The 27,859-nt window shown below is 38.3% G+C and overlaps 1 protein-coding gene across 3 annotated transcripts in view; it reads right to left on the reverse strand.

Moving 5' to 3' along the window:
• Positions 1 to 27,859, reverse strand: part of BTBD7 (BTB domain containing 7) — a 50,762-nt gene that overhangs the window by 17,383 nt on the left and 5,520 nt on the right. For all 3 annotated transcript variants that reach the window (XR_010080581.1, XM_063399254.1, XM_063399253.1), the window contains exons 2-4: positions 15,241 to 15,424; positions 9,139 to 10,218; positions 140 to 348 (exon numbers count right to left, since the gene is read on the reverse strand). Coding sequence is in view for 2 of the 3 variants with exons in the window: in XM_063399254.1 (XP_063255324.1) it covers positions 140 to 348; positions 9,139 to 10,218; positions 15,241 to 15,322 (1,371 nt within the window). In the remaining variant the exon portion in view is untranslated. The remainder of the gene's footprint in view (positions 1 to 139; positions 349 to 9,138; positions 10,219 to 15,240; positions 15,425 to 27,859) is intronic.

The following is a 27,859-nucleotide window of genomic DNA, read 5'->3' on the forward strand; positions in this document are numbered from 1 at the left end:
TTACACATTATAGAAGGAGTGCTTAGTGTATACCAGCCCTCCTCGGCCTACAATTTAAAATCAACTACTCCCAAGCACTTCCTAGTAATGGTATAATGCATCCTGCCTCTGGCTAGCTGTGTTCTGCTTTGCAGGTTACCTGTAAATAGTCAGACTGGATAGCTGTGAGCAGGTGGTCCTTGCTGAGCTCGTAGAAGACCTCTGAAGTCATGACCTGGGTAAACTCCTCACAGAGGAAATGCAGTGCTTGGCGATGCACCCACTTGGAACCGTAGGGCTGGGAGCTCCACTTGAGAATGGCAATTAAGGTGTCCAGGGAGATGCTCTCAGCAATAATATCTTCACAGCCTAGGAAACAAGGGCAACAATCAACAGTGTTGTTACAGAGGCACTTTGACCCTGAAGGAATAATACATGTGGCTAAATCTGTAACAGAAAGGGTTATACATACCCAGTGAGAGTAAAGACAGGTGCCCTGCAGATCAAGGTTGGAAACAAGTTTATATTTTGTCTAAGAGTACAATAACAGTGGTTTTTGGTTCCAACTGTACAGTTATTTACTTTTTAAAGGCACATGAAGCATCATGGCTACTGGCATGTCTGGATAAACAACTGGAAAGCCAGCTCAACCCAATCAGAACTCCCTTTGGTTATCTGAGTGTTTAACACATTTTAACATTAAGAATTGGAGTCACTACTGTTGGCAGCAGATTCACAGAAACCCATGAACTGTAACAAAGGTGGGAATTCTGCCTGTATCCCTTTGCTCGTGGACCCTCCTGCGACAGACCAAGCAGAGGAGAAGAAGCACAAGCTCTAACAGTGTTGGTACTCAGCCACTCAGTACAGGATGAGGGCAGCAAAGCATCATTTTCTGATTCACAGAGAAGGCAGGAAGCAGTGGATGGCTGCTCCAGGCCACCACAATGGCCTGGAGTACCCAGCAAGGCACAGAGGGTGCCAGGACTGGGAGCACATTTTCTGACAGGGAGAAGGGAGGCATATTTATGGAGAGTCTGCTCTAGTTTCTTCCTACCCACTGTTTATTAGGATCTACTCTTTCACGGGATACACGTCTTCTGAAGGAGAAAGAGTACAGTTAAAACTCCTGAAGGGAAATGGAGCTGGATTTTGATGAAATGAGGGAAGACATACTGTGGGAGGGCTGAAAATATGGATACTTGGGACTACAGAGTTAACATAGATGGTACCACAACTTGAAGTCTCCAATAGCACTTTGTTGATGTCATTTGTACTTCTGGTTTAGCACAAAGATAGCAATTTAAAGAAAAAAATTCTCAGAATTATACATTCCAGTCTCAACCCACTACAGCCACAAAATTACAGCTGTGCTTATGCCTATAAGAGGTCCCCAGACAGTTCAGAGCTACATGTCTACACTGCAATTTTACTTCTTATACACCATCATTTTTCTCAGTTTCAAAGATATCTAAAAACTAAATGCTGTTTAGGGATGTGTATTGCATTACTGAGCTCTTGAACTAAGCCGAGTAAATAAGTTTTTAACACACTAATCTCAACCCTAGTCAAGACAAAGACAGGTCTCCTGATGCTACCTACTTTTTCACTGGCTGCATACAGATAAAATGCACTAGCAACAATTAACAGAAACAAAAGAAAAATCTTTCTTTTCTACATAGGACAGCATACAGAATATACAGTGTTCATTCCACTTCCATCATAACTAATAATGTGAAAGACATGTTTTTAAGAAGTGGGTAGTAACAAGTGAACAAGCTTCTTCAAGTAGGATGAAATCTGTCAAAGGAGCTACTACTTAGTAGTAAAGTCACTAAAACGGGAATTTAAACAGGAAGGTTAAGAAGGTAGTAGAAAGCAACAGTTTAAACATGAGACTGGTTATAAATTTACCTGTGTTATTAGAGATACATATTTGTACCCAATATTATACCAACCACAATGTGGTAATTGTAAGAACAATATTCTACCAATAACATTTTCTAAGCTTTTCAGGAATATGCCTGAACATATACACAGTTTTGGACTCAATCTTTATTACATTTCTAAAGCAATTTATGAAGGTAATGTCTGTCCCCCAACAGTAATGTATTTTACAGAAGTTTATATTTAAACAAAACTTTCCTCAACAAGCAGCTGGATGATTTTTTTTCATGTCTGATTCACCTGAGCAGCCATCGACAGAAGGGCTACCCAAAGCACTCACTTCTGACCAATGCAGCACATGCAGCATTACACTTTGCACCCCCAGACAGAATCTCCATTTGCTTCTGGCCAAGGGTGAGTGGTGAGTCATGTTTCAACACAACTGCTTTGTCCTTCACCATTACTGAAACTGTGGCACTGTTGCAGTAGTGGAGACACCTATCTTCAGGAGGTTAAAAATGATGTGTTGGAGGCACTGGAACATCCCTCCACTCATCACCACTACAGGTAAGAGCAGAGCAGAGAACTGTTCTGAAATACACTCCCTGGGCTGAGGTACAGGTTAGTGAAACTGCCCCCTCTAGATGGGGGAATTCCCCAGATTCCTAAAGGATGAAGTCTTAAGTCTTTAAAAGTTCTGGTCAAGAATCTCAGAAACAGCCTTAAACAAACAAACAAGAAACAACTAAACCATCCAAACCCCAACTTATCATCAAAAAAAAGCTCAAAATACTTCAGCATATGTCAGAAACATGAGTAAATGAAGTCTGAAGCTTTCCACTTCAGGATTCATTTTTACCCAAACAGCAAAGGGCTGACACTGCATTTAACTTTGTCATGCAAGTCTCTCTCAGCTTTCCTTTTGGGGCTCAAGAAAGGAAAATGTTAGGTTAGCAGTAAACCTGGCACATGAATGAAAGCAGTGACTAGTTGCAATTTGCTTGAGATGTTTGACTCCCATGAATAAGAAACAAAATGGTTTGAAATCATTATTTAGGGTCTTCTGCACTCAGCCTTCCTCTGCTAATCCTAATACAATCTTTTGCATGCAATTATTCTGCTTGCATGCAAGCTGACTTCAGCAGAAACTGAAGAAACTGCATTCCCCTGAACACTAAACACCACACGTAAGGACTGCTCCATTTCAAAGGCAGTAAAGTAAACCCACACACTGAAATCAGTCACCAGGAAACCCAAACTACAAGAGCAGAGACTTATCTCAAAATTACTGCCATTCCTAGTATTTCATCTGATATTTATTTTTGAAGTAAAGATGCCTGCTCCCTGAAAAGACACCAGGAATGCAGTTCCAAAGATCTGAGCAACACCGATTTATAAAAACAGTGCATCAGTTCAGTCTCAATTCTTCTGTCAAGTTCAATTACTGCACAACTAACAATAACATGACATGACATCAGGTGAAAAGCTCATTAAGGATGACTAGCAAATGAAACAGTCTTTTTCCTAAGTAATTTTAGCAATGGGTCAGAAGAATGGGATTATTGAAAGTATTTCTTCTGAAGTAAGCATAAGGTAACAATTAAAGTGTTTTTTGAGCCTCTAAATAAATTGGGGCAACCCAATTCTAGCTATGGAAGGAATCCAACTTCCTTTCTTCTTTGGCAGAAGTTTTTTCTGCTTTAACAATCAGCCACTTGGCAAAAAAAGTAGTCATCTAACAGCCACAACATTGCTTTTCACAGTGGAATAGAGCGTTTTTTTCTTGTGAATACTATTTTTTAATATTCAGGCAGCAATAGTCTTCCCAAGATCCCTCTGCAATATCCCACAAGCTTCTGTGACCATAACTATCCTTCAGAGAGTCAACCTGGAATTCACAAAAAGGAAAGATAACTATCACATTTTGCACAAATTATACTATTCCATGCACTTCTTTTGCTGGATGCCAATGGACCCTGCCTACCATCAAGTCCTGTCTGCTTCTGCAGTTCTTTCTCAAACGCAGACCCACAGTCCCTCCAAACAGAAATAGCTTGAGCCCATGTTTAGCATTCTAGCTAGTGGCCTGGGATCAGGACAGTTGACTAACCTACTTAAGACAAGTTAACTGCCTTCAACAATTAGCAAAAGTGGCATTAAGCAAAGCTTTTACTACAAAACTGTTAGCTTGATTTAATTCATTCTGTGGTGAAGGCTTTCCCCCTGAACTTGTGCACACCAGTGGAACCAATGGAAAAAAAGTAGTAAGAATTCATCTTAACTATGAACTGAAATCTAGAAGCTATTCAATTTTTTTTAAGTTTATCACATTAGGAGAGACCATGCTGGCAATCACAGGAACCATAGTTTTTGAATTTTTTCGAATGTGTATTTAATACTGCTCCCATGGGATCCCTGGCATTTCAGTATTTCAGCCCTCCTAAGATCAAGAGTACTTTTGATGTCAGGCAATATCTGCTTCTAGATCAAAGCTGTGCTACTGAATATGGCTTTACAATAAAGTTTCTAAGTTCTTATACTTGTCAAGAGTAAACTCAACACCCAAAATAAAAGCAAAGGAAAGCAAAAAGTCAGAAATTGAGTTATTTTTTGTCAGTCTTACTTTAGGAAACCTCTTTGAATCAGGTGACAGAAAAGGTTCTCAGGCAAATTATTTCATAGGGTCCCAGGATCCAAAAGCCTATCACAGCAAAACATTCTGTACCATCACCTCAGTGGGACTATTCATGGCAGAGGGCAACAGGGCCAAGATGCAATAGAGGACTCACATATGTAATATAGCTATCTAATAAAAATAATATGCTTGAAGTCAAACTTGCCTGCAACAGCAGGGCAGTACAGTAAGACTGGAAATGGGGAGCGTTTTAACAATGTGTGATAAACAGGATCAGGGAACTGATCTGGTTTTAGTAACTGTGCTACAGAAGAGCAAAGCATAAGTGATATTAAACCCAATCTTTGTGAGTCAATGTGTTAAAATAATTGCACCAGTACAGTTGACAGAGAGCAGTGAGGTAGCATGAAGACACAAAAGCTGCACAGGGCAGAAACAGGCAGGCAGGTTCCACTAAGGGATGTGCTCCAGCCTCCTGGAGAGGGCTCTAATCCTCACAGCCTCTGTGAAAGCCCTGAAGAGCTTCACTTTTGACAGTAACAACTACCAGAGCACCCTTAAAAGCACTGTCAGTCCTATTAGGCACAAATGGGTTTCAGTATGGTCAGCTCTATTGACCAGATATGCTTGCTGATTAGTTCATTTACTCAAATTAATTCAAAGATCCATTTCAGTTTCTCTTGAAAGTTTCTCTTGAAAGATAAGTGACAATCCTCGGCTAAAACAAATTAAGATGAAGGCAGAGGAAATTCTAGATAAAGGCAGTCATGCTTTACTTGGATGGTAAAGATTCATTAACACACTCATACTATCACTGTCTTCATTATAGGGAAACTATCTATTAAATCACAACAGTCAGAAAAAGCAGTATCACTGTGTTAGGAATGGGAAAATTTCCATGGAAATAGTTAAAGCTGAATCATTTGCTGAAACTGAAGAAAAATTACAACATCTGGATACTTCGATAGGTCCCTGAAGACAAATCAAACTAAAATCTGTTGAAAATAAAAACAGCTGATCAGAAGCTTTAAAATACATCAACTTCACTTGACACTCAGTTACTAACACCCAGGCAAAACTGAGTGCAAGTGAGAAAAATGAATTGGAAAGAGTATCCAGACTTAGCATAATAAGCCCAAAATATTTTCCACGAAACCAGGGAGACAAGCTTTCGCAAGTTTGCAATTGGCTAGCAGGAGTGAACTGAAACAAAAAACTTTAGCTGAGGGTGTGGAAATCTAGAGAAGAAACTCAAGACACCAGCTACTGTGAATGCCAGCTGATGGGATCAGTCAGTACTTGGGCAGAACTGGACACCTGCTGCACCACAGAGTGCAAAAACTGCCAGAAGTGCAAGCTCAGAGACTTCAGGAGAACTGCCTGCTCAGTGGCCTCCAAAACCTACACAGTGCTGTCTCTTCCCCATCACTGCAGAACAGCTAGGAGTCAGATGTTTGAGTGACAGCTTCCAGCATAGCAGTCTGTTAGCTGTGAAATCAGGGAATAGGATGGATACTACTGAAATTAGGATCTCTCATCCACCTCATGTTAAGTGTCGTAATAAGTGAGGACAAGATGCTACAATTAAGTCAGAAACAAGAACTGTGGTCACGACTAAAGCACATCCTTAAGTGATCTCAGTCATGTGGAGGCATACAGTTTTCCCTGACCAAATAAACTTCCTTTTAATTTTGATTACAAGATTATACCAGAACAGTTCTTCCATGTCTGCACTGTACCGATGACCTAAACATGAACTCTGCAAATTAAGTAAGAAATTATTAGATTCTGACTCCACCGGCATATATAGATTTACAGAGTGCTTACTACTTTCTCCTGTAGCTAGGGAACACAGCACCAATTTGTAAAATCCTAATTAGGTGAAGTTAACATCTAGAATTTCAATATCTGAAGGAGTGCCAAACCTACATTTTCTAGTATTCGATAATTTAATAGATTTCAACACTTGCTGATTTTACTGCATTTCTCCCCTATGTATAACAACAGCCCCACCCCTCAATCTCACTACTTTTGTGGTCAGAAAGGGATTTAGTACGGAAAAAAGAAAACCTCTTGAATGCCACTGCATCCCTCTACCTCCTCTGTTTGACCACCTCCAAAACACTACAGCTCCAGTTCATCCAGAGGGCCACCAAGAATGAGCCTGCACTGCTGCACTCATTGGCTCCAGTTGCTCAAGTGTGCCGCTGAGATGCACGCCCAGTGCAGCTCCTGCTGCTGCCTTTCTTTTTACTCTCCTAGAGGTAGTACTGGGGGAACACTTCCAGGAAAAAGCAGAGATCTTGTTACCACTGACTCATGGAATATACATTCCAGAGCAGCACCATTCTGTAGTGCTTTACTGTAAAGAGTGCCCGTTTAGGACATACTGATCCAAGCAAACTCAACTTAAAGCAAGAAGAAATACACTCAGCAGCAAATAAAATATCAGCTCATTTTAGTATTTACTAACACAGAAAATAAAAGTAATTTTCCCATCTAAGTTTCCCTTGGAAGTTCTCTGTCATTGCTTTTCTGCTTTGCTACAACTGACACTGCCAGTTTAGGTTTCCAATCTGAGGAAAAGAACTGCACCTTGCTCATTTATGAAACAGTGCATACTTATTCAGTGTCTCACTGAGGGTTTCACTCACTATTTAATTCTCTCATTAGTATTCCCTGAGCGTGTTAAACCCTTTTAGCACTTGTATATATGTGCACGCACCATCACCTCTTTAATTTCAACCCATTTTCCCTTCTGGCTTTCAGTTGATCTACAGAGTTGTTCTCAAGTACTATTAGCTTGTGCATATCATATAGAAACTAATTTAATACCATAGTTCAACCACAGTAGAACTTCTTGCCCCTTCTGAAACATAAAGTTTCTAGATGTACTGAGAAGGAAACAACAAAAATAAGAAAGATGTAGATAGAAAGAGTGAAAGAGTACCATGATGTTGCTCAAAGTACTGGAGAACTTAGCCTATGAGGAAAGACTGAAGGAAGTTAGTTCTCCCTCAAGAACAGAAGGCTCAGGGGACTTTGTCACACTATTCCCAGACCCTGAGCTACCAAAGGCAGCTCTAAAGAGGACATAAGTGCTCTTTTCACAAGAAGCCACATGAAGAGAACAAGGGGCAACAGGTGTAAATTGCACTGGGAAACATCCCAGCACAGGAGGTTTTTGCAATGAGAACAATCACCAGGACAATCTCCCCAGGGACACTGTACAGTCCCCATCACCAGTGGTTTTCAACAAGTGATTGGACAGAATGCTGGACAAGCTCACCTAGGCTCCCTTCCTCACTTGGATAGGTTGGATCCTATGATCTTCTGAGGCCCCTTCTAGTCTGGGCTGCCCTATTGGATTATTCTGAACAGCCCAAATTGCATCCTGTAGCAAGTTGCCTCAGAAAACACATCCCCTTTGATCTGTGCGAGTTTTATTGAAGTACAATTATTTCAGCTTTCAGCACAATCTGAAAATTAGTTTCCTCATGGCTAACACCACATGAGCTACAATAGATCTGTCAGTTTCTCATATCCTTATCACTCTCAGTTTCACATAACTATTAGCAGAACCCATTAAAAATATTACCTCTTCCTGCAGTGCTTATATTACCCTTTCCTGTCCACTCTTTATCAAGTTTCCTATTTTACTTAGAACTACTTTATAACTTAGAATGTAAGTTTTCACTGGTGTCAAATTTAATTTGACAGCTAGAAGTTATGGATTGTCAAAAGTTACTTTTGCTAAAAAAATTATACTAGTTTAAACGAATTATGTTGCTGATATACCAGTGAGTTCCATTTTCCCATTCCCAGCTCAAAAGTAAAACTCTTATTCCCCATCAGCAAGGCCTGAAGCAATTTCCATATTTCATTATACATCCTATGGCCATTAAATAGCTCAAACACCAACAGACAAAACTATGGGCAAAGCTCCTGCCACCACCAGAAGTACCATTAGTTCACTGGTGCTTGGACACCTCACCTGAGATTGCAGTAATTCAGGTCAGGAGGTTGCATGTAATCAAGATTTGGATGATCTTCAAGAATAATGGAAGTAGTAAGACTTTCTAAACTTTACATCTGAAAATACTGACTGACTTCCTTCAGTTCTGTTCATAGAGGGGCAGACATTAAGACCTCAGACTAATGCAATTGAGCTGTTTAAGTTTTCCTTCCAACAGCAAGATTGCAGGGCTGTGTCTTTGACATAAACTACAGAAATAGTCATTCAAGTTTATGGCCTTGTTAATATATACAGACACGTCCTAACAAGTCTAAGTATTTTCTCCTCTCAACAAGGATCTCTCTGTAGTTTACACCCAAAAAATGGATTCCAGAAAGCAGATAAGCTTTCTAAGATAAGCATTAGAAATATCAAGACCAATTATACATAGCTGATAAAATTAACATGCTTCAACAATGATGCACCATACAACTAAATCTCTTGCATGGCATTTCTTCTGTCCCTAGAAAATAGATGCACTATTGACAACTTACAGATGGAAAACAAATTCCATTTCTAAAGGAACTGTCAGCCACTGACAGCTGACATCACTATATTGCAAAATTGCTAAAACTTGTTCTAATAAAGTCATATATTCCACAGCGAGGATAGTATTACATACCTTGTGCAAGCATGTTAAACTCCAAGAACAGTGCTATGTGATAAAGCTCCATAGCTTCTTCAGCCCTAGTCATGTTTAGTTTTCCTGCTACAAGAGCCTGAACTTCACTTAAACTGCCCACCGAAGGGCTGGAGTGCAAAACGGAGAGGTCCACCACATCTGTATACATACAGTTCAAAATGACCTTAGCATATTTTTTTGGTATGATAGATTCATCCAATATAATTCTAGTTGGAGTCCGTAGAGTTCGGTCTGTGATCTCTTCACCAGTTCGTATCCTCCTCTGCAGCAAGTGGCGGAAAAAGGGAGATCGTGACGAAATGATCGCTTTGTGCGCTCTGAGCTCCTCATCTAGGCAGTTCTGACTTCCACCAAAAGTTTCAACTAAGTCAGAGTTGGATGAAAAGCTAAGAACCACATCGTAGTAGCACATATAATCAAACAGGGCGCGCATGTCAACATCTAAGGAATTTGGTGTTCCAAATTCTTCACTAAGCTGCACAAGAATATCGACATTTTGGAATCTCGAATCCTCCATACCAAACTCGCCCGTATAAAGGTAGTGTAACAAAGCAGAAAACATAGGCATATCTATGCCAGCTGTGTTAATATCCATTATTATTTCTGCCCCATACTCTGGTGAGGAAGAAAGCAGCGTCTTAAAAAATGGACATCTTGCTGCCAATATCGCACGATGCACAGGAAAACAAGTTTCTTGAAATATTAAGTCTACATCAGTACAATATTTGTATTGATAAAGTTCAGCCATATCTTTTTGTAGCGTCCTGGCTTCTGGTCTTGCCAAATTAGCTTGTAGATAAAGTTCCTTTAAGGCTGACGTTCCTTCGTATTCTTCTACTAATGCATTAACATCTCTGACATCCCAGCCTGAGAGGAGCTCACGCATCTGCTTGGCATGGTCAGCAGATCGGCTCGATTTCCGACGCTTAATGAATTTCTTTTTGAGGGTGGCAAGGCCAGAGGTTTTCTTTTTCTTGTCTTGAGGTTTCTCGTGGCCATGGTCAAGGCTATACAGCTTTGATTCACAGCCAAAACCTTGATGAGAGTAGGATGATGTCCCTAAAGGCAAAAAGGAAAATTGAATACATTTATTCTTTAAAAGGAGGGTCCACAACAACTAAATACTCCATCAATGATTCTGCAAGTTATACAGTTTTTCCTTCTCCTCATATCAGATAATTTGACCACTGAAAACCTGACTGAAGCCTTTTCTGGCCATTAAGAACAAAGCCTTTTATTTGTATCTACAGAGTTTATAGTTTGCTGGGTTTCAGGGTGTTTTTACTTATTTTTTAATTTTTTTTTTGTTTGGTTGGGGTTTTTAAAAAATATATTCAACTTTAAGAAGCAAGCAGTGCCAGTTGATACAGCCCTATTGCATACTGTTCGCTTATCTAAGCAGGAAGAGAATACTGCAGTTGAAACATTGAAAGTGTAATTGTATCAACTTTTTCTAAGCCTAATATCTCAGTGAAACCCTAGCAATACCCTGTTCAAAGTATTTTCAAATTCTGTTCTAGCATTAAGCGTCGTTAAAACAATAGACGCATACCTGGCATCCGATAGTTATAGTCACAAGGAAAAAAAGAGAACACAGTACCAAAACACTCCGGGATTATTGTCAGAGCAAATTTAGCAAGAAAAGTAAAAATCTTGTCATCTGATAATCAAGTTATGCCAAAGTCAAACACATAAAATGGGCTCCTTTCCACAGAACTATTAATACTCATTTGTGTATAGACACCATCAAATAGAATATGGAGAATGGAAGTCTTACTGTATTATTAAAGATTTCCTTTGAACAGAGAATTACACAATAAAGTATACATATAAATATTTTTCTTCTCAAAAATAATTTATAGGGAAATTATATTATGAAGTAATACTGATACAATTCAGTGAGAAAAAATGGAATTAGAATCTGCATTTCTACAAGTAAAGGAAAACCAAAGTAGTGTTTTACATAAAAAAGGAGTTAAAACCCCATAGCTTTAAGGTGAGAGGCATGCTTCTATTTTAGGGTTATATTCTAACTTAAGTTTATTTACAGGGCTTTCACTCTAAGCCAGATGGTGAAGAACCTCAGACATGACAAGATAAGAGAAAAGGAAGTACACAAACCCAACTCCCACCTCTGGACCAAAGAAGAATGAGAAGAAAACATTTGCAAATGCTACACAGATCAATAACAATCACAGGTTCATCTGAAATAGTATTTGTCCATTTTCTGTCAGGAATAGTTCATGTTTCTATTAGTACACTTGCATAGCTTTACTACCTGTTGCCTTTTTTTAATCTTACCAAAATCCATCCTAGAATCAGAGCTTTTGGGGCCTTTTTAGAACTTGTTCTATCACTGCAATCTCACAGCTCCACCTGTTTCAGGCAGATTCATTGTGATGCTGTTGTGACAGTGATATTATGGGCCGGTCTGACAAAACACAGGGCATTTAGTTATCTTGTGATTTCAAGTATTTCTCGAACTTTGAAAGACACAGTACTAATTCAGAGCTGTATTTGAGACTAAGGCAGCTGTAGCAATCTAACAGCACTGTAAACTGTTTTATTGTTTAAGCCTCAATAACTAAGTAAACTTACAAAGTAGCTTTTATGTCAAGCTAATTAAAACTCCCATAAATCACACAGTGCAGTGGTTTTATGATTCTTCTATTAGTAAAAAACTTTGAGAAGGAATTTTCCTTTATTAGAGGAAAGACATTTTATCCAAGTTTAAAATTTGCTTGATCAGGCAACATGTTATGAATTCTATTAAAATTTCAAAAGGTGAAAAGAATATCGATTTGAATGAAAATAACAGGAGTAACTCAAGACAATTTCAACAAAGAGGTTGTGCTGCAAAATCCACTATAAAAATTCCTTCCACATGCTATACTACATACGGCAAAGGAAAAGTAGAGATTCAGCCTCCTGCTGATAGAGAAAAGCATAGAATTTCTGCTTCATTTAAAGAAGTACATTTCACAATAAAAGTAAAACTGCACTTTGGTCACTCTCTAATGACAGATTCTGTTTCCAGAGAACATGCCAGCTCATTTCTATTTGAAGTACGTTGGATTCTAATGGCAAATTTGAGTGCAGAACATTCTCTAGAATTCCACTAAAGAAAAACTAGGACACCGCAAGTCTCAATTTCTTTCTTCCCTGAAGGCTGCTGTGGGGTATTACTTGCACACGAATCACCACAAAACACTAAAATGCCATTCAAACCTTTGTGTACCCTGAGCTACTTACAAGATTTAACTTTGGACGTAGTGCAAACTGTGCTATTAACCCTTACAAACAGATAAAGCACTGCTACAAAAGCACCACCAAACAACTGCTTTTGGTAAGAAAGGGAGATGCACCATCATAGCCTGGGTTCACAACAGCTGGTGGCTACATATCCCTCAAAGAAACAATCTGGAGGAGAACGTTTTTGGGCTGCTTGTATTCCTTCATAAGGAATAAAGCATTAAAAGTAGGAAAAAATAAATTATTCCTCAGCACTATACTGAAAGGCACCAATCTATTAAATGCTGCTCAAAAGCAATTGCTACTTCATGCCCCTAGACCATACCCAGCTTGGACAGACAAGTATTTACGGGAACAGATGACTGCCAAGAGGAGCTGCTTGGGAACTTGACAGTGAAAAATGGGCTCTGTTTAGTCCTTTGCATGCCCACACATTTTAATATCTAATTATAGAGCTCTGTTTAAAAAAGCAAACATCTTGAACAGATGTACCACCCTAGGAAATGGTGTGAAGTCTTCCTCCTGAATGCTGCAGACAAAACAGCGAGAAGATGACTAGTTAAGCTTTTGCTAAAACAAAAGTATTATTTCCCAGTAAGCACATTACACTATTTTTACTGATTTATCTCCTCTTCATAAACTATAAGCAAACTAGGATGAAGACAATTAACAATAGGAGCTCACATTATGAAACTACTGTGCTTTGCCATATCAGTTCTCAGACTTCAGCATTCATCCTACATTTAGCATGAAACATGGTCTGCTGCTTTAATGGTAAAGTAGCATGTCTAAAACCCATAGGCCTAAATCCAGTTTCTAGGAACAAGGCAACTAATATGTATTATGCATCTATTGTAACTCTATCCCCCAGTTCTGTGTTAGGGTGGTATATAGAGCTAATGCTTTCTACATAAAAACCCCCACAATACAATAAAAACAAAGACACCCTCTCCCCCCAAACAAATGAATAAAACCCCACAACACCTAAACCCCAAACATGTAAAAGTTGATAAAACATTAAGACATTACTCTGGCAAGTGAAGAATACCTCAGCTATCAATTTCAAAATATACCTATCTTCTAGTGAGAAAGCTACAAAAACCAATCATATAAAAATCAAAATGAGAAAGAGCCACATGCCACAAAGTGGGAAGAAGAGATGTGAGGTAGATAGCACACTCATGGAACCCCATAATATCAGGATATTTCAGCAAGAATTTTACCCAGAACACTCATCTTCCTTCCCTAAGATGAGAAGAGCACATGCTCTTAGGCCTTCCTCAAAAAGGGTCTCAGCCACAATTTCCCTAGGTAATGGGGCTCAGTAAATTTATTGTGACATACTACATAATGGATTTCTATTTTGAGTTTAATAATGAAGAGCATCGACTAAACCTTCCACATATCATGTAGAAAGTTTCTTGGGAATTTAATGAAGCCTTTGGAAATCTCTTCAAATCTGCTCAAAAGGTGTTTCAGCCTGCAAATCTGCCTGTTTCACGGCCTCTATGGTTTCTCTTGACACAACATAGTGGCAGATTAAAAAACACTAAGACATGTAAGAAAAGCATTTTAGCCACATTTTAGTCACATTTTAGAAAGCATATATGCAGTCTGGACCAAATCTTTTACTAGTTAGCTATGATACGCTGAAAATGCATAAATCCTTGAAGGGAACTTTACAGCATGGATATCCATGATGTTAAAAGTTCTTTCTTGACATGCTGTCACAGCACACACATCCTTAAATATAACAGTTTGTGGTCTGTCCTCAAATGAGACCTCGGAGCTAGGAATGCCATGAAAGCTGAGAAAAAAGAGAAAACTCACAAAGTGAGTTTTTTTCCTCTGTTTTTTCCTCTGTTTTTCCTCTGATTTTTGCTCTGTTAAGGATATCATCCTGCTTTCAATGGTAATTAAAAAGAGAAGTAACACTGAATATCAATAACTATTTATGCAGTGTTGCAAGCTGAGGCATAAAGGAGAAAAGCATTTATAAAGTATTGATGTTATTTACTGCTAAGATCATTCTTCAGGCTGTCAGGGTTGGGTTTTTTTTAAGGAATATTTATCTTCTCAGAGACTGCCTTCTTTCAGATTCATAACATAGCTGTTTATTATTTATAGTGTGACAGTACTTAGATCTATACTGAGGTGTCTTTGTACTAGACTGAAAAACACATAAAGGTAATGCCTGCCCCAGTTATGAGTTAGGATGAGAAAATACTTTCTTAAGGGCACTTCAAGACATGTCTCCAGCTAAGCAAGGTCCTGGCTTGTAAATAATAGTGTTAGGACAGTAAGTACCCCCATTCCCCATTTTACAGAAACAGCAAAAGAAGAGAAGCTGTCTTCAAGCCTGTTTGTTACTTTAACAGGTTTATTACTAGAGATATCCCTTCTAGCAGTAAGGAGGTAATTCCCTTGGACACAATGTCAATACTACAATGAATACTGATCATCGAGGGTTTTACATGCTCTGACACAGAAATTCTGAGGAAGAGCAGAAAACAGTACGAGTATTAACTGAAAGCATCTGCTCTCGAACTGGGAAAACTAGAATGCACAGTTTAATTATGAAAAACTCCACTTATTTTATTTAAATAACCTGGCAATTGTTTACTGGCAAAAGACAGATCAACTCATTGCGTACGAGGCCAAACAGATGGACAGTGCTGAATTTCATGCACGATTGAGCTTCAATGGATTCAAACTGGTGACCTAGAAAATAGAAGCTCTCCATAACATTTCTTCAAGCAAATCAAATCGAGTGCATGCACAATCCACCAAGCCATTTACGTAAGTGACAAGATAACTGGAAAGAGTTACCTATGAATGTCTGTTGTGCCTGTGAATTTCCCCCTACCCTTGGGGAACACGAGTGAGGGTAGTTAGATGCATTAGCACCCATTTTCTTCAGTCACTCAGGCATTCCGCCTGCTGGCTCTTCAATGGATAATCCCATAATCCTTCAGATCTTCAATCCCAGGTCCAGCGTTCTGTTCCTCCATTTCTGAAGAACAAAAACACCAATAAGGTACTTCATTATTTGTCACTAAATGTTACGTGATTTAGATAAAAACAACTCAGCTTCCAGCACACAGTATTTTCATAAAACAAAACCTCGAACATTTTCAAGATAGCCTGTTATTCGAATGATTAAAGGAAGATCAGAAATACCTTTTTTCCCCACAATAACCTTTAGTTTTCCAAACCATTCACCAATCATATGATAAATTGTAACATGGAACCGGATGGCTATCAAACTTCTAGCTAAGAAATTTTCAAGGAGAACTTGGTCTAGACTAGGTAATTTCCTTTGACTATACCACAAAAGATTTTTCATACATGTTTATACATATCCCACATGGTTAAAAAAATCCCAAACTGAATTATACTGATAGAGAAAGCTAAATAAGCCAAACCTGCTGGAGATTACACCATCATCACTGATTTCAGCTGGGTTTTTATTAATAACATTTACATAGTTCTTATTCAGTACTGGTTTTCAAATTCAGAAAAGACCTAGAAGTACATTTAAAATAATAAAAGTAAGGCATTTAAGGATTCATTACATTTTTGGGGCACTTGAAAGGATCTTAGAAATCAGTTCTGAGGTAATTTGAACAAGGATTCATTTCTAATGTACAATAAAGACAATTTATTCCAACAATAGCAGTGTTAAAATATTAATACTGAAAAATGAAAGTTACCATATGAAGAACCACTACTGCCAACTGAACACTTGTGCCCCCTTCCAAAATACAAACATATAGAGTGACACAAAGGCAAAGTCTATACTAAGAATCTTTTAGATTCCCTTGAATATTGTGAACTATATAGATCTGCTATATCCTTCTGAATTTTCTTCCTTTCTTGGTAGTCTCTGGCATGTTAAATTGGCCAAGAAAGTGACATGCAAGGACATCTTTCAAGGAAACATGCAGTGCAGATGCTGGAGAGCAGAAAGTGAGAGATAGGTCAGGAAGGAAGAACCCTCCTTTTTTTATAAGTAAGCATTCAATATTTAGAACCAAGTCCCAGATGAAGTTAATACCTTCCATCTCCTTCCACTTGGCAATAAATACATGCTGAAAGATAGAAGGAATGCAGTCAAGGAATATATGCAACTGTTCAACACCATTAGCAGTCAATGCTTGAATTTGCAAACGAGGATTTAAATAAACTCAAAAAGGAACATCATAAAAAAATCCTAAAATACACAATAGATAAAATTATTTTATTTGGAGGCTTACCACAATAACATTGTTACACATTAAGCTCAAGTGAGCATAGTGCAGAACAAATTCACTCACTAAATTTAGAATACATCACTTCCATGCACTGCTAAGTCGTGTGTGCAGGCTGATTTCTTAAGAGTATTTTGCATCTTGAATGCAAACGTTCTGTGGTTCATAAAGCGTATTGGGCCCCATGGCTCAAAACTCATCATAGCTTTAGTTCCACTACTGTCCTTAACCTCATGTATCAACTGAAAGTACATTTCTTTTATTTTTTAATACAGTACTAAATTTTACAAGATTATATTACATAACCCATGTTGCATTTCCCAAAAAATTTAGCTAGCACCAGTGATGAACTCTGTCCTGGAGGCCTCCCTTCATTCTCATAACCACTTTTCCTACCTTGGTTGTTCTGTCCCTAGTAGTTTGTAAACCAGATAAACTGACCCACATCAGAGCCAATCTAAACCAGAAGTCGAAAGGGTATCACTCACCCAATTGTTTGTTATGGCATCACATGAATACTTGCACTACTGCATCTTTTGACAGCCAAGTGTACTTGAACCACTCATGGATTTGATGCCTTTTTTTGTTTGGTTGGGTTTGTTGTTGTCCACTTGAGCCTCTGTACTAAACATAGCTTACCTCAACAGCAGTTAGTCTAGCATATAACTAGCTGAGCCTAGTCAATACAACTCAGCTACTGCAAAAATTCCAAGTCAAGAATGCAGCTTCTCCACAGTGAAAGGTACTTGTAAAAGAAGAGGAACAGAAAAATGAAGAAAAAACTCCAAACCACAAACAACTAGATTTTCAGCTGCAAAAGGAAATATAGATGTCGTCTGCTCTTGCAGAAGTTATCCTGCATACCAAAAGTTTCCTTATTTTAGCTTATCTGAAGAATTTTTAAATTGCATTTCAGCCTCAGAATACAGCCATGGAATTTTGTTTGGTTTAAAAACTACCATCAGGTGAACTTTTTCTTTCCTCTTTATTAAAAGCCTGCATGCATCCCTGTAAGCATTACCAAAATGAAACTAAATTCAACATCTGCTGACCAACTGAAACAGTTGTTGAAAGCTGTGACGCACGCACAGATGTGTTATGAACGTAGACACATACACAGGAAAAGAGTTAAACTCTGTCAAACCTTGTTTAAAAAAAGCCTGTACTGCAGAAAAAGTATATGGAGTGTGTTATGTGAAACAAGGAAGTTAATAGAAACCAAAATTACCACCCCAAATCCTACAAAACAGTACAAAAGTGACTTTCAGATTATACTGACACTCAGAATAAAATTTAAAATCAACATAAGCCTGATTAAAGGTTTCAGTACCTGAAATAATTTTCTCAGTATTCTCTTTGCCACACCAAACTTAAAATCCTAAGAACCTAGATGACATGCATCTGAGGTATCTGGGCTGACCGCCAGGTATTCCTGGACTGGGAATTGTGATTTAACAAAACATCTCTGCACAGAATAGACTTTGGGTAACAGTAACACTTTGTTTATATCATCACTCAATACAAATGTTTCATAAAATTTCCTGTAAATCACTGGGATCCAATTAATATACAGGGCAAGTTAGGGAGTGCTACAACAGGTTTTACAACCATTTGATTTCTCCCCTGTAAAATTTTAAGAACTTTATATTTCTTTTGGAGCTGATGCCATAAGATTATGCCATAGCATAATACTAAAACCAGAGCTGGAAATTATATTAAGTACATGCACATACCTGTATCAACATGGTATTTCAGGTTTTCATTTTACCTAAGGTTTTAAATATACTATGAGTAAATGACAATCCAGGTATCACAAGAATAACTTATTCATGTTTGCTTAGATTTTTATCCAGACCAAAACTGCTATGGTATTTTACCCCGACAGCTCATTTCAAGTAACAAGCACAACTTTACGGCAAGAAGAGACGACAAGATCCAGCAATAAAAAGCACCAACCCCAGCAAGGAAACACATCAACTAAACTTCAGCAAAGACAAACGAATCTCCATAGAAGTAGATCAATAACCAAACCAGAAAAAACTTGTGAGAATGGGCCATTGCTATAATTCCCAAAGTACATCCCACCAGCTTGCCTTGACATCCTGAACCTGCCTTAGCTGAACAGTGGTCTGGTGACAAACAGAGAGCCCTGGGCCATCACAAAATGATTCAGGAACAACCTCATGCTCACAAGAACAGAAGGAAATTCCCATCCACTGAGAAGTTTCCAGAGCCAGCCCTGGCCATGCTGGTTGTTATGCAGTCCACTGCTGGAATTACACCTCAACAACATCCAAAGGCACAAGATCTTGAAAGTGACAACAAAGTTGGTTGTGGCTGGAGTTCCAGCTGCTTGTTCAAATATGCCTGGAGTATTTACATCATTTTTCTTACTGTGCTGCTGGAAGGTGGTTCTCCAAGTAAGAGGAGTTGACAGGAACTGAGTGCTACCTGTCTTGACCTTCCTCTTTTTCCATGGATGAGACACTGAGGTACTGGCCCACTCTCAGATTTTGTGGAGGTAGAGTCTCCAATCTCAGAAGTGTACACGCTAAAGGACTGAATGCATATGGGACAGCGTACCTGAAAGAAACTGTGTAACTGGCAAGTAATTTTCTTCAAAGGAAACAACTGAAATTTGAAGGCTCAGTTGATTATGCCTGACACACATGCAAATCCACACAAAGCCTATTTTGACTCTTTTTATAATCCAGTCAAGCAATCAACCATTATCATTACTCAAAATTAACTGGATGATACAATAGCAAGATGCAACTGAAACAGCTGAAAGGTTGTGGTTTAGATCAGTTCTGTACAAAAATTACAAAATGGATAACATTCTTCATGGGCTAATGAATCTGTGTTATTTATTTACTGCATTGGAAAGAAAAAAAAATCCAATAAGCAAAACACCAGAATTTAAGCCACATCAGCAGTTACCAGCTCAAGAGGGCAAGAAAAAGCAGATATAACTAGATTATGAAAGTGACTGCATTACTCAGTGCTTTGCTGAGAATCATGTGTTCCAGCTATGACAAAGAACCCTTTCTTATAGTTAAGCATGAAATTTACAGCATTTTCTCTTCCATGAAGTAGTACACTTCACCATCGAGAGGTTCTTTCAAAATGGAGGTGATAAAAACACCACAATAGTCCTAGCTTTTTATTTCTAGATTTGTTGAGAATCACTGGACTGTGTTTTAGTGGGAAAAACCTACCAACAAACAACCTGTACTGATTTTCAACCTTTCCTCTGAGGAATCAGAGTGAACATTAAAAGAGCTGTGCTCATATAGGGCACAAAGGAGTATCGACTAGAAGATACACACACTTTAAAAACTGAAAACACTGAGCAGCATTTCAACACTTGGAAAAAAACCACAGAACTTACAGGAAAAAACCTCTTTTTGATGCTGTTTTTGCAAACAGCGTTTAAAGTTGTATTTCTGACGAGCAGCAAAGCAATTTCAAGTATGATATGAACATGTCACATCGCTTTAACAGGGACTGACGGGTCAAATCACTAACACCAGTGTAGATGCAGGGGACATAATCACATTTATATTCCTCTAAATACAAAAATTTCCAGCAGCTAAAAAAATTCAAACACACAAAGCACACAGAGACTAACTAACTGAATTACAGCAGTACAATCCTGTATGGAATAGGCTGTTCCTCCCAAACAGCTTAAATGTCTTCATATACTGGTAAATAAATTTTCATCTCTCTACATCAGTGGCTCTTCCAGTTGGTTGCAAAATCACACTAATTTACCCAAAGTCTATTCTGATTGATAACATTCATATAAAAGACTTAACTAATGTTCTTGAAGATGAATTCAAAACACTTCTCTCAGCCAAATGAGCAAGAGCTCATTTATGGCCCTCTAGGACTCCCTTAAAGTGAAATGACAGCATGTATTCTTCAATGGCTCTCCATTTTCTCACAAGTTAACTTGAAAGGAACATTATCTGATTTAGATAAAAAACATCATTAAAACTACTTTATAAGAAAATCAGAGAAATCCTATCTACCAAATCTTTATCAATATCACTAAACAGAGTAATTAGGTATGAACATATCCATTTACAGGAAAATGAGTATAATTAATTTTAGCCAATCTAGAATAATTGCAGCATAGTCTGACACACTGTGATAAATTCTGAGGAGTCTAAATGTGTTTCAAAAGGCTTCTTCTTAGAAAAAATTACCCACGTGTTTTTGTGGGTTTTTTTTTTATGAATGGCAAATATTCTTTGGTTTAGATATATAAACACATCAGCTGGTTAAGACAGAAAAAGGAACTTCTACATTACATAAAAAGTAAAACATCCGAAAAAGGAATAGACCTTTTGTTTTTTTAAAGCAGTCTGCTTTTTTCCTTTCCATCAAAGTTCAGGCCAACACTTTGTCTTGTCAGGCAGTGAGCTAACTCATGGAGACTTCAGCTACATTCAGCTTTGGATACTGAAGTCAAATACCAGTCTGGTAAGACCATTGCCCTCCTCAGTGTGTCTCTAGATAATGACTGTCCATTACTGTGGTAATATCCATAGTCATCTACTCCTTTTCTCCCCCTGGAAAAGGCAGAAGTGGAGCAGAAGTAATAACCTTCCACATGAAGCTCTACTACCTTTACACAGCCTATTTCATGGGCTTCTTAGCCCTGTACCCTTCATTTATCAACAGGATTGCTGCTTCTTCTGGAACAGGACAAGCAGAAGACTTCAGAGTCTTTCATCTCTGCAGTCTTCTACTCCCATGGAATTTTATTGTGTTTAGTCTGAGAGTGCCCCCCAAAGATCCCTGTCTCATTAACAAAGGGAATTCCTCGTCTTGCTCAAGCTGTGACCCAACCACAACACAAAACCCCGTTTTTAGTTGTCAGATCTACTAAGATGGGAAAATCTTGGCTCAAACCCCAATCAGATGAAAGATCTATATACCCTACAGTTTTCCTCATGTTGGAGTAATTTTCCCTTTTTATCCAGGCCCAATTATTTCACCAAAAGCCGTTTATTCTGAATGGGGACGTGGGAGCTTCCTGTACACAATAATGCTTGTAAATTCAGTGCACAGTTACATTCACACTTCTCTCAGAACATGCTGCCTCTGAGAGAGCATTAGAGTCCCTAACAGGACAACCCCAGACATTGTGCTCTGTTCCTACGTAAGTAGGCAAGCAGCACCCATCCTATCTTATGACTTACTATTTTCAACTCATCTTCAAAAAAGCAACCTTTTCATCACTCAGCTTTAGTTCCCTTATTAACTTCCACAGCCTGAGTCATCTCTAGTGATGACACTGCTTGGAGTTTTCACAATAATAACTCCAACATCAAAGCAGACTAAAAAGTCTTGGACCCACATACTGATCATATGAGGTGGCCTCTTTCAATAGATAAGACGAAAAATTACTTCTATCTTAATTTGGCTGCAATCAACACTTCATCCTGCCAGCCAGTCATTGTATCAGTAACAACATCTTGTGGTATTTCTGTTGCTTGTAGTCCTTATGACTACAGTGTTTCTATACAACACTCTTCCTTTACACTCAAGCTTCCAAGATGCTTGGTAACAATACACAGCTCATCTATTTCCACTGAAACCCCTGCCTGTGGCTAAAAAATACTATTACCAATATTGCCGTATATCCAAAACATTTTTCTCTACACATCAGGCCTTAATACACCATCACTCCTTTTCTTCTGTACACCATCCTCTCTTGTGGGTCCCTTTTGTCACAACACAACAGCAATTTCAGCCATTCAGCCTCTTCTCTTTGATAAAACAAGTTTGAAGTATTGCCTGCTAGCATCATTTCTTACACATTTAACACTAATGGGTACATCTATATTCAACAGAAAAACTGGGCAGGGAAACATGAAAAGGTGTGGTAAAGAACTCATAAGGCAATCTAGTCATATCATGAGACATCAGGAATTTTATTAAAGGAACACTGATTTTCCTTATTGAAGACAGCATTAAGTCACAGCCAAAAAATTGCTACAGTTTGAATATTTTGAATTGTTTAGAGCTACAGTTTGAATACTTTCGACAGTAAACCACAAGCCACAACAAGTCTTGCATCCAAGAAAACCACAGTTGTAATCTGGATTCAAAATGCATTATTTGGTGTATACAAACCCAAGTTGGTTCACCAACACTGGTTCCATGCACATTTCCTCAGTGCCAGTGCTCACCACAGCTACCACCAGCATCTCCCCAAAGCTCCTCTGTTGTGTCAGCAACTAAACACAGGTATTCTCTCCTGTGAGATTTTTCTCTCCCCAGTGTAGTTAGCTCCCTGCACCAGTTTACCAAATTGCTCAAGGAACCCAGATGATGCCATAGGGAAGGAAGAGTAGTAAGAAAAGGTTATCTTGCTCCCTACAATCAAACACAACATGCAGTTTGACTATTACTCAGTTGACAGTCTTCAAACAGTAAATATTCCCAGTCCCCACGTACCTCTTCCTGCAGCAAGGCTGTACCCCTTCATTGTAGCAGACATTTGGAAAGCCATGCAAGTCCTGCCTGGACTGTGTTTGTTTTCAGTTTATACTTTGGTGTGGCTGCTACAGCCATTGCCCAAGTGTAGCACTGCCTCTTCACTCAGCCAACTACCACTGTCAATGAAAACATCTTAACTTTAAGTGGGCAGCTATAAGCTTACTTCTGCAATATGTTTTTTATTCTCCAGAGCTCCTAAAAAATTAACAGTAGGAAAAATCACCTGCAAAGCAAGGGCAGTCCTAGCAGAAAAAGGAAATTTAGACAGCAGTAGCTACTGCTACAATTCACCGTGACAGTGCTCCCTGTATCTAGGTGGCTGATTAGTGCTTCTTTGGCCTGTACTTATTTTTCTCTGTATTTGTGCAGTTTGTTCCCTCTTCGGTAAACAACACTTCACACAGCAGCCCCAACTACTAAAGAGGTACATGGGAGTTGTTGGTTTTTTGAATGCTTGGATGATTTTAAATTTGCAGTGCCAGAATATATGCATCTAGGTATTACTCATATAGGAAAAAATATAAAGCCAAGCCTATGTGAATTTTAATATATTCCCCTCAACCTAAAGAACTCATTCTCTGACAGGGAGAAGCTAACTGTGCATGCAGGACTCACTGCCTGTCAGCTCTTCACAGGTACATCAGGGTGATCTGATACGACCACTAAAGCCGAACTAACAGAGAACTGTACTTTTCCCTCACACTCCATCCTGCCACGGGGTTTTCTTGCTTCCCCTCACACTACATACAGAGACTATATGATCACAAACCAAGTCATTTCAAATGGCTGATGCATCACCCCGCTGCTGGAGAGAGGGGCAGATTAACAGAAAGGGAGAGGGAACTCCAGCACATTTGTCTGACAGGCACCTAAAATTGGAACAGGATCTCAAGCTCTCAGTATGAAGAGAGCTGACTATTCCTGTTAGACTGCCTCACAACTCCACAAAACTAAACCCTTGTAGCCATCCTTTCTGTTCTCTCTGAGTGATTCTTCAAGTCACTCTGGCCTGGCAGCAGTGTTGACACTCACATCTTCCCCTTGTCTCCTAATACTGACAGTCACTCCAAGTCTATTCTGTTCACTGCTGCAGGAAGCAAAGCAAAATCAAATTGTAAAATTGACTGTACACGGTATTTATACAACAGTTGACTTATACGAGACCATGTAAACTTATTATGCACTGCTGCCTCCCTGAGCAAAGGTGAAGTTCCTGATCAAATCCACAGAACATTTTCCTTGTACTTAGAGGTTTTTAAGACAATCCCCCCTTAACCAGCACAATGATCTTGTTCCTTGTGACCTGTTCTTATAAATCAATTATATCTGTATATACTAAGATTTTAACATTTATTTAAACCTAACACATTTGCAAGATGTCTCCTTTGCCTGGACTCTTCTGCATGGTTAATTCAAATTCATCAACTTCAGCAGAAAATGTTAAGAGACACACTGATTTCACCAACTAACATTTCTATCATAACATCTGATGCCAAGAAATCTTTCTATGCTGTACACTTCAAAGATTTCAGCCATTTTGAAGACAGTAGCAAAATACATTAATATTGCAATACTTCCCCTCAAATGTTACACCAATAACCTCAGTTTCAGTAGCTACCTTCATTAATACCTGCATTTAGATTCCATCAAAGTGTAGCAAGAACTAAATGCTCACAAACTTTAGGGAATGTCCTGCCCAAAACTACAGGAATTCATTTCAGAAAATACACTTTCCCAATGATAAAAGAAATCAATTAAGGAAAGAAAGGCTTAGTCAGAAAACCAGACTAGTACTTAGCCTACAATTAAGTTGGAGCTTTGTTTACATTTTCCCCTTGGCAAGAAAAGGAAGTTATGTCTTCCACATTTCCTGCAACAAGCTCTGTCTGTGCTTCCAAAGCATTTTTTTGTTCTGTAACATGAATATGCAAGTTTTACAGAACAGTCAAAAGAACATCACACATGTTGACATAATGTTGTTTCTGAAAACAGAGGCACCAATCATGTACATATTTAATTTAATTAATTCAGCCACATCTACACATAACTCATGAACACAGACTTTTAAAGGCTGCAGAGTTAGAAAAGCTTATGGGGTGTTTTTTTGTTTAACTATTTGCTAAGGCAAATCTGCCCTTTGAGCAGACTTAAGATACCTTAACTCCTCTTTCTCTCCCCACAATATTTGAAGCTTTTCAGATGTCCCAGAATACCAAAAAAATACATAGATTTTTCAAAGGAATCAAACAAAACTTTTAGAAGGAAAGAAAAAGTCTGTTGCACAGAAGTTACTCCTTTAGGAGTAACTGTTTCCATTAGCAGGAATCCATTGCTCCTAAAGTAATTTTAGACCAAATTTTGTTCATCTTTCTCTCTCATACACAACTGTCCTTGATACCACAATTCCTTTACATTCAGAGAGAGGGCAAAATGCAGAAACTTTGCCTGTGCTCTACTTCTCAAACCTCCTTTGATTCTTCCATGACTTGAAAAGTTCATTAATGTATAGAGAAAAAGACAACGTTGCCACAAAAAAAAAGAAATCTCCCTTCCCTCTTAACTAGATGATCATTCCCACTCAACTCTCCATTCATGTTCAATGAACAGGAACAGTTTTTAGCTGGATCAGTTTTCAGATTAACAAAAATAAAAGATTCATTTCAATGAGAAAACACATTAATCTTGTATATGTGGGGGAAAAAAGCAAGTTCCCTTTCCTTCCAAACATAAAACAAGGATGAAACTCCAGATCCACAAGATATTTAAATAAAAGCACCCTCATTAATAAGTTGAAGATTGCTAGTGCTTAATACAATTGAACTTTGATGCAGCTAACAGTCAGTCACAAAATGTGGCATTTTCCAATTTAATTCTCCAGCAGAAATAAGTTGGTAGCTAAAAACAGAATGAAGGAAGAAGGGAAGGAGGAGAAAGGACAAAAGATGCCCAAGGTAGTGGTGGGGAAATACCTAGATTGGCACAAGTCTGGTTATCCAAAGGAGAAACTTTTGAGCCAATAATTAACTGAGAAATTATGCAGGAACAAAAATTACCTCAGATGTTCTCAGCAGAGAAATTCAAATGTTTTGAGAAACTTACAACAAGACGTGACAAATTTTATTTTACTTGCAGTGGAAAAGCCCTGAGTAGTATGAACAGATATTTTAGAAAGTCTGTAATAAGACTGTACTTCTGATTAACATCATTTTCAGAAGACGTGTAATTTAAGCTTTAAAACCAACTTCAAGTAGTAACTGCCCTGGTTATAACATCAAAGACTGTGGTCAAATGCAGTTAAAGACAAGCAGCTTTGATGCAGTGCAGAAATACATTTAAGAGTCACTTTACCAGAGGTTACCAGGTCTTCAGATCTGTGCCTAGAACTACAAAATACAATTAGACAGGTCTTATACTGTATGCTAACCTTACTGTGTTAGAAGTGTATTTTGGGATTTCAAGTCCAAATGCACATTTCCACAAGTGCTTAATGGAAGACTAAACCCTACAGAGATTTTAAGGACCAAATAAAAACGAGGTACTTTTTGACCTAAATAATGTACCTTTTAATGTATTTTTTAAAAGATACATCAAATTATTCTCTTAAATATTATCTTTGGCTATACAAAAAAAAATTTCCAAAACTCAAAACAACTGGCCAAGCAGGGATTTGAGAATTTAATGCAGTAAACACACATCCTTATCCAAACTTTAGATAAGCTAATCACTCATGGAAATAAACTGCAGAGAAGATGGAGACACTTGATACAGCGGGAGTGTGGGGGGCTCACCAGAACACCAAGTAGCTTCTCATGCTGTCATATACATTCCTCTGTAGAAATTATGGTGCTTACATCCAGCTCAGCAGGAACTGTTGCCTCTCAGTACTGATACAGATTAGATTATTCCTGGTTCAGCACCAAGGCCATCACTACACTGAGCGACACAAAGCTTCCCATCTGCAGCATGCATTTTGTCAACTCAGCATTCTTGTATCTTGCTTGTCTCTGTGATATAATAAAAAAACAATTTCAAAGACTTCCTGGAAGCACCTCATTATAGACTGGCAAAGGTATTTTCAACATAAAATGACAGTATAAGCAACTTGATGTATTTCAGAGAGCAGCAGTCACTATTAGAATGACTCTAAAGAAATCCATGAACCTATGAACAATATTTTCTCTACCTGCATTCTAGACATTTTATATGAATTTCATTTGATCCCTCAAGATGTCTGAAGTTGAGATGTTCAGTATAGGATGAACCAAAGTCCAACGATATCAGCCTTTAATATATTTAAATGCTACATTAGTCTGGGATTCTTTGGGGTTTTTTTAAATGGGTAATACGAAATTCCACTGTGTATATGTCTACACTCCTGCCTTCCTTAAGATGAAATCTTCTGGTCATTCAGCTAAGTATCACAAGCAGCTTCAGAGGTTGTTAGCCATTTATGTATTTTAAGACATACATCTGGGTACATGAGAAAAACCTCTGAATGCCCCCCACATGTAAAAAGAACTTCAGCACAACCTCATTGTAGACACTGCAGAATTTAAGTGGATAAGTACTATAATTATCACAGCAGCAGGAAGGCTTTAAATAAGACATCTTTCTAGATAAAGTCAAAAAATCACCAAATCCACAGCAAACCCAGTTTAACAGTCAATGAGCCAGTTCTTTACATC

Source organism: Prinia subflava, chromosome 5 (assembly GCF_021018805.1).
Source record: "Prinia subflava isolate CZ2003 ecotype Zambia chromosome 5, Cam_Psub_1.2, whole genome shotgun sequence".
NCBI lineage: Eukaryota > Metazoa > Chordata > Aves > Passeriformes > Cisticolidae > Prinia > Prinia subflava.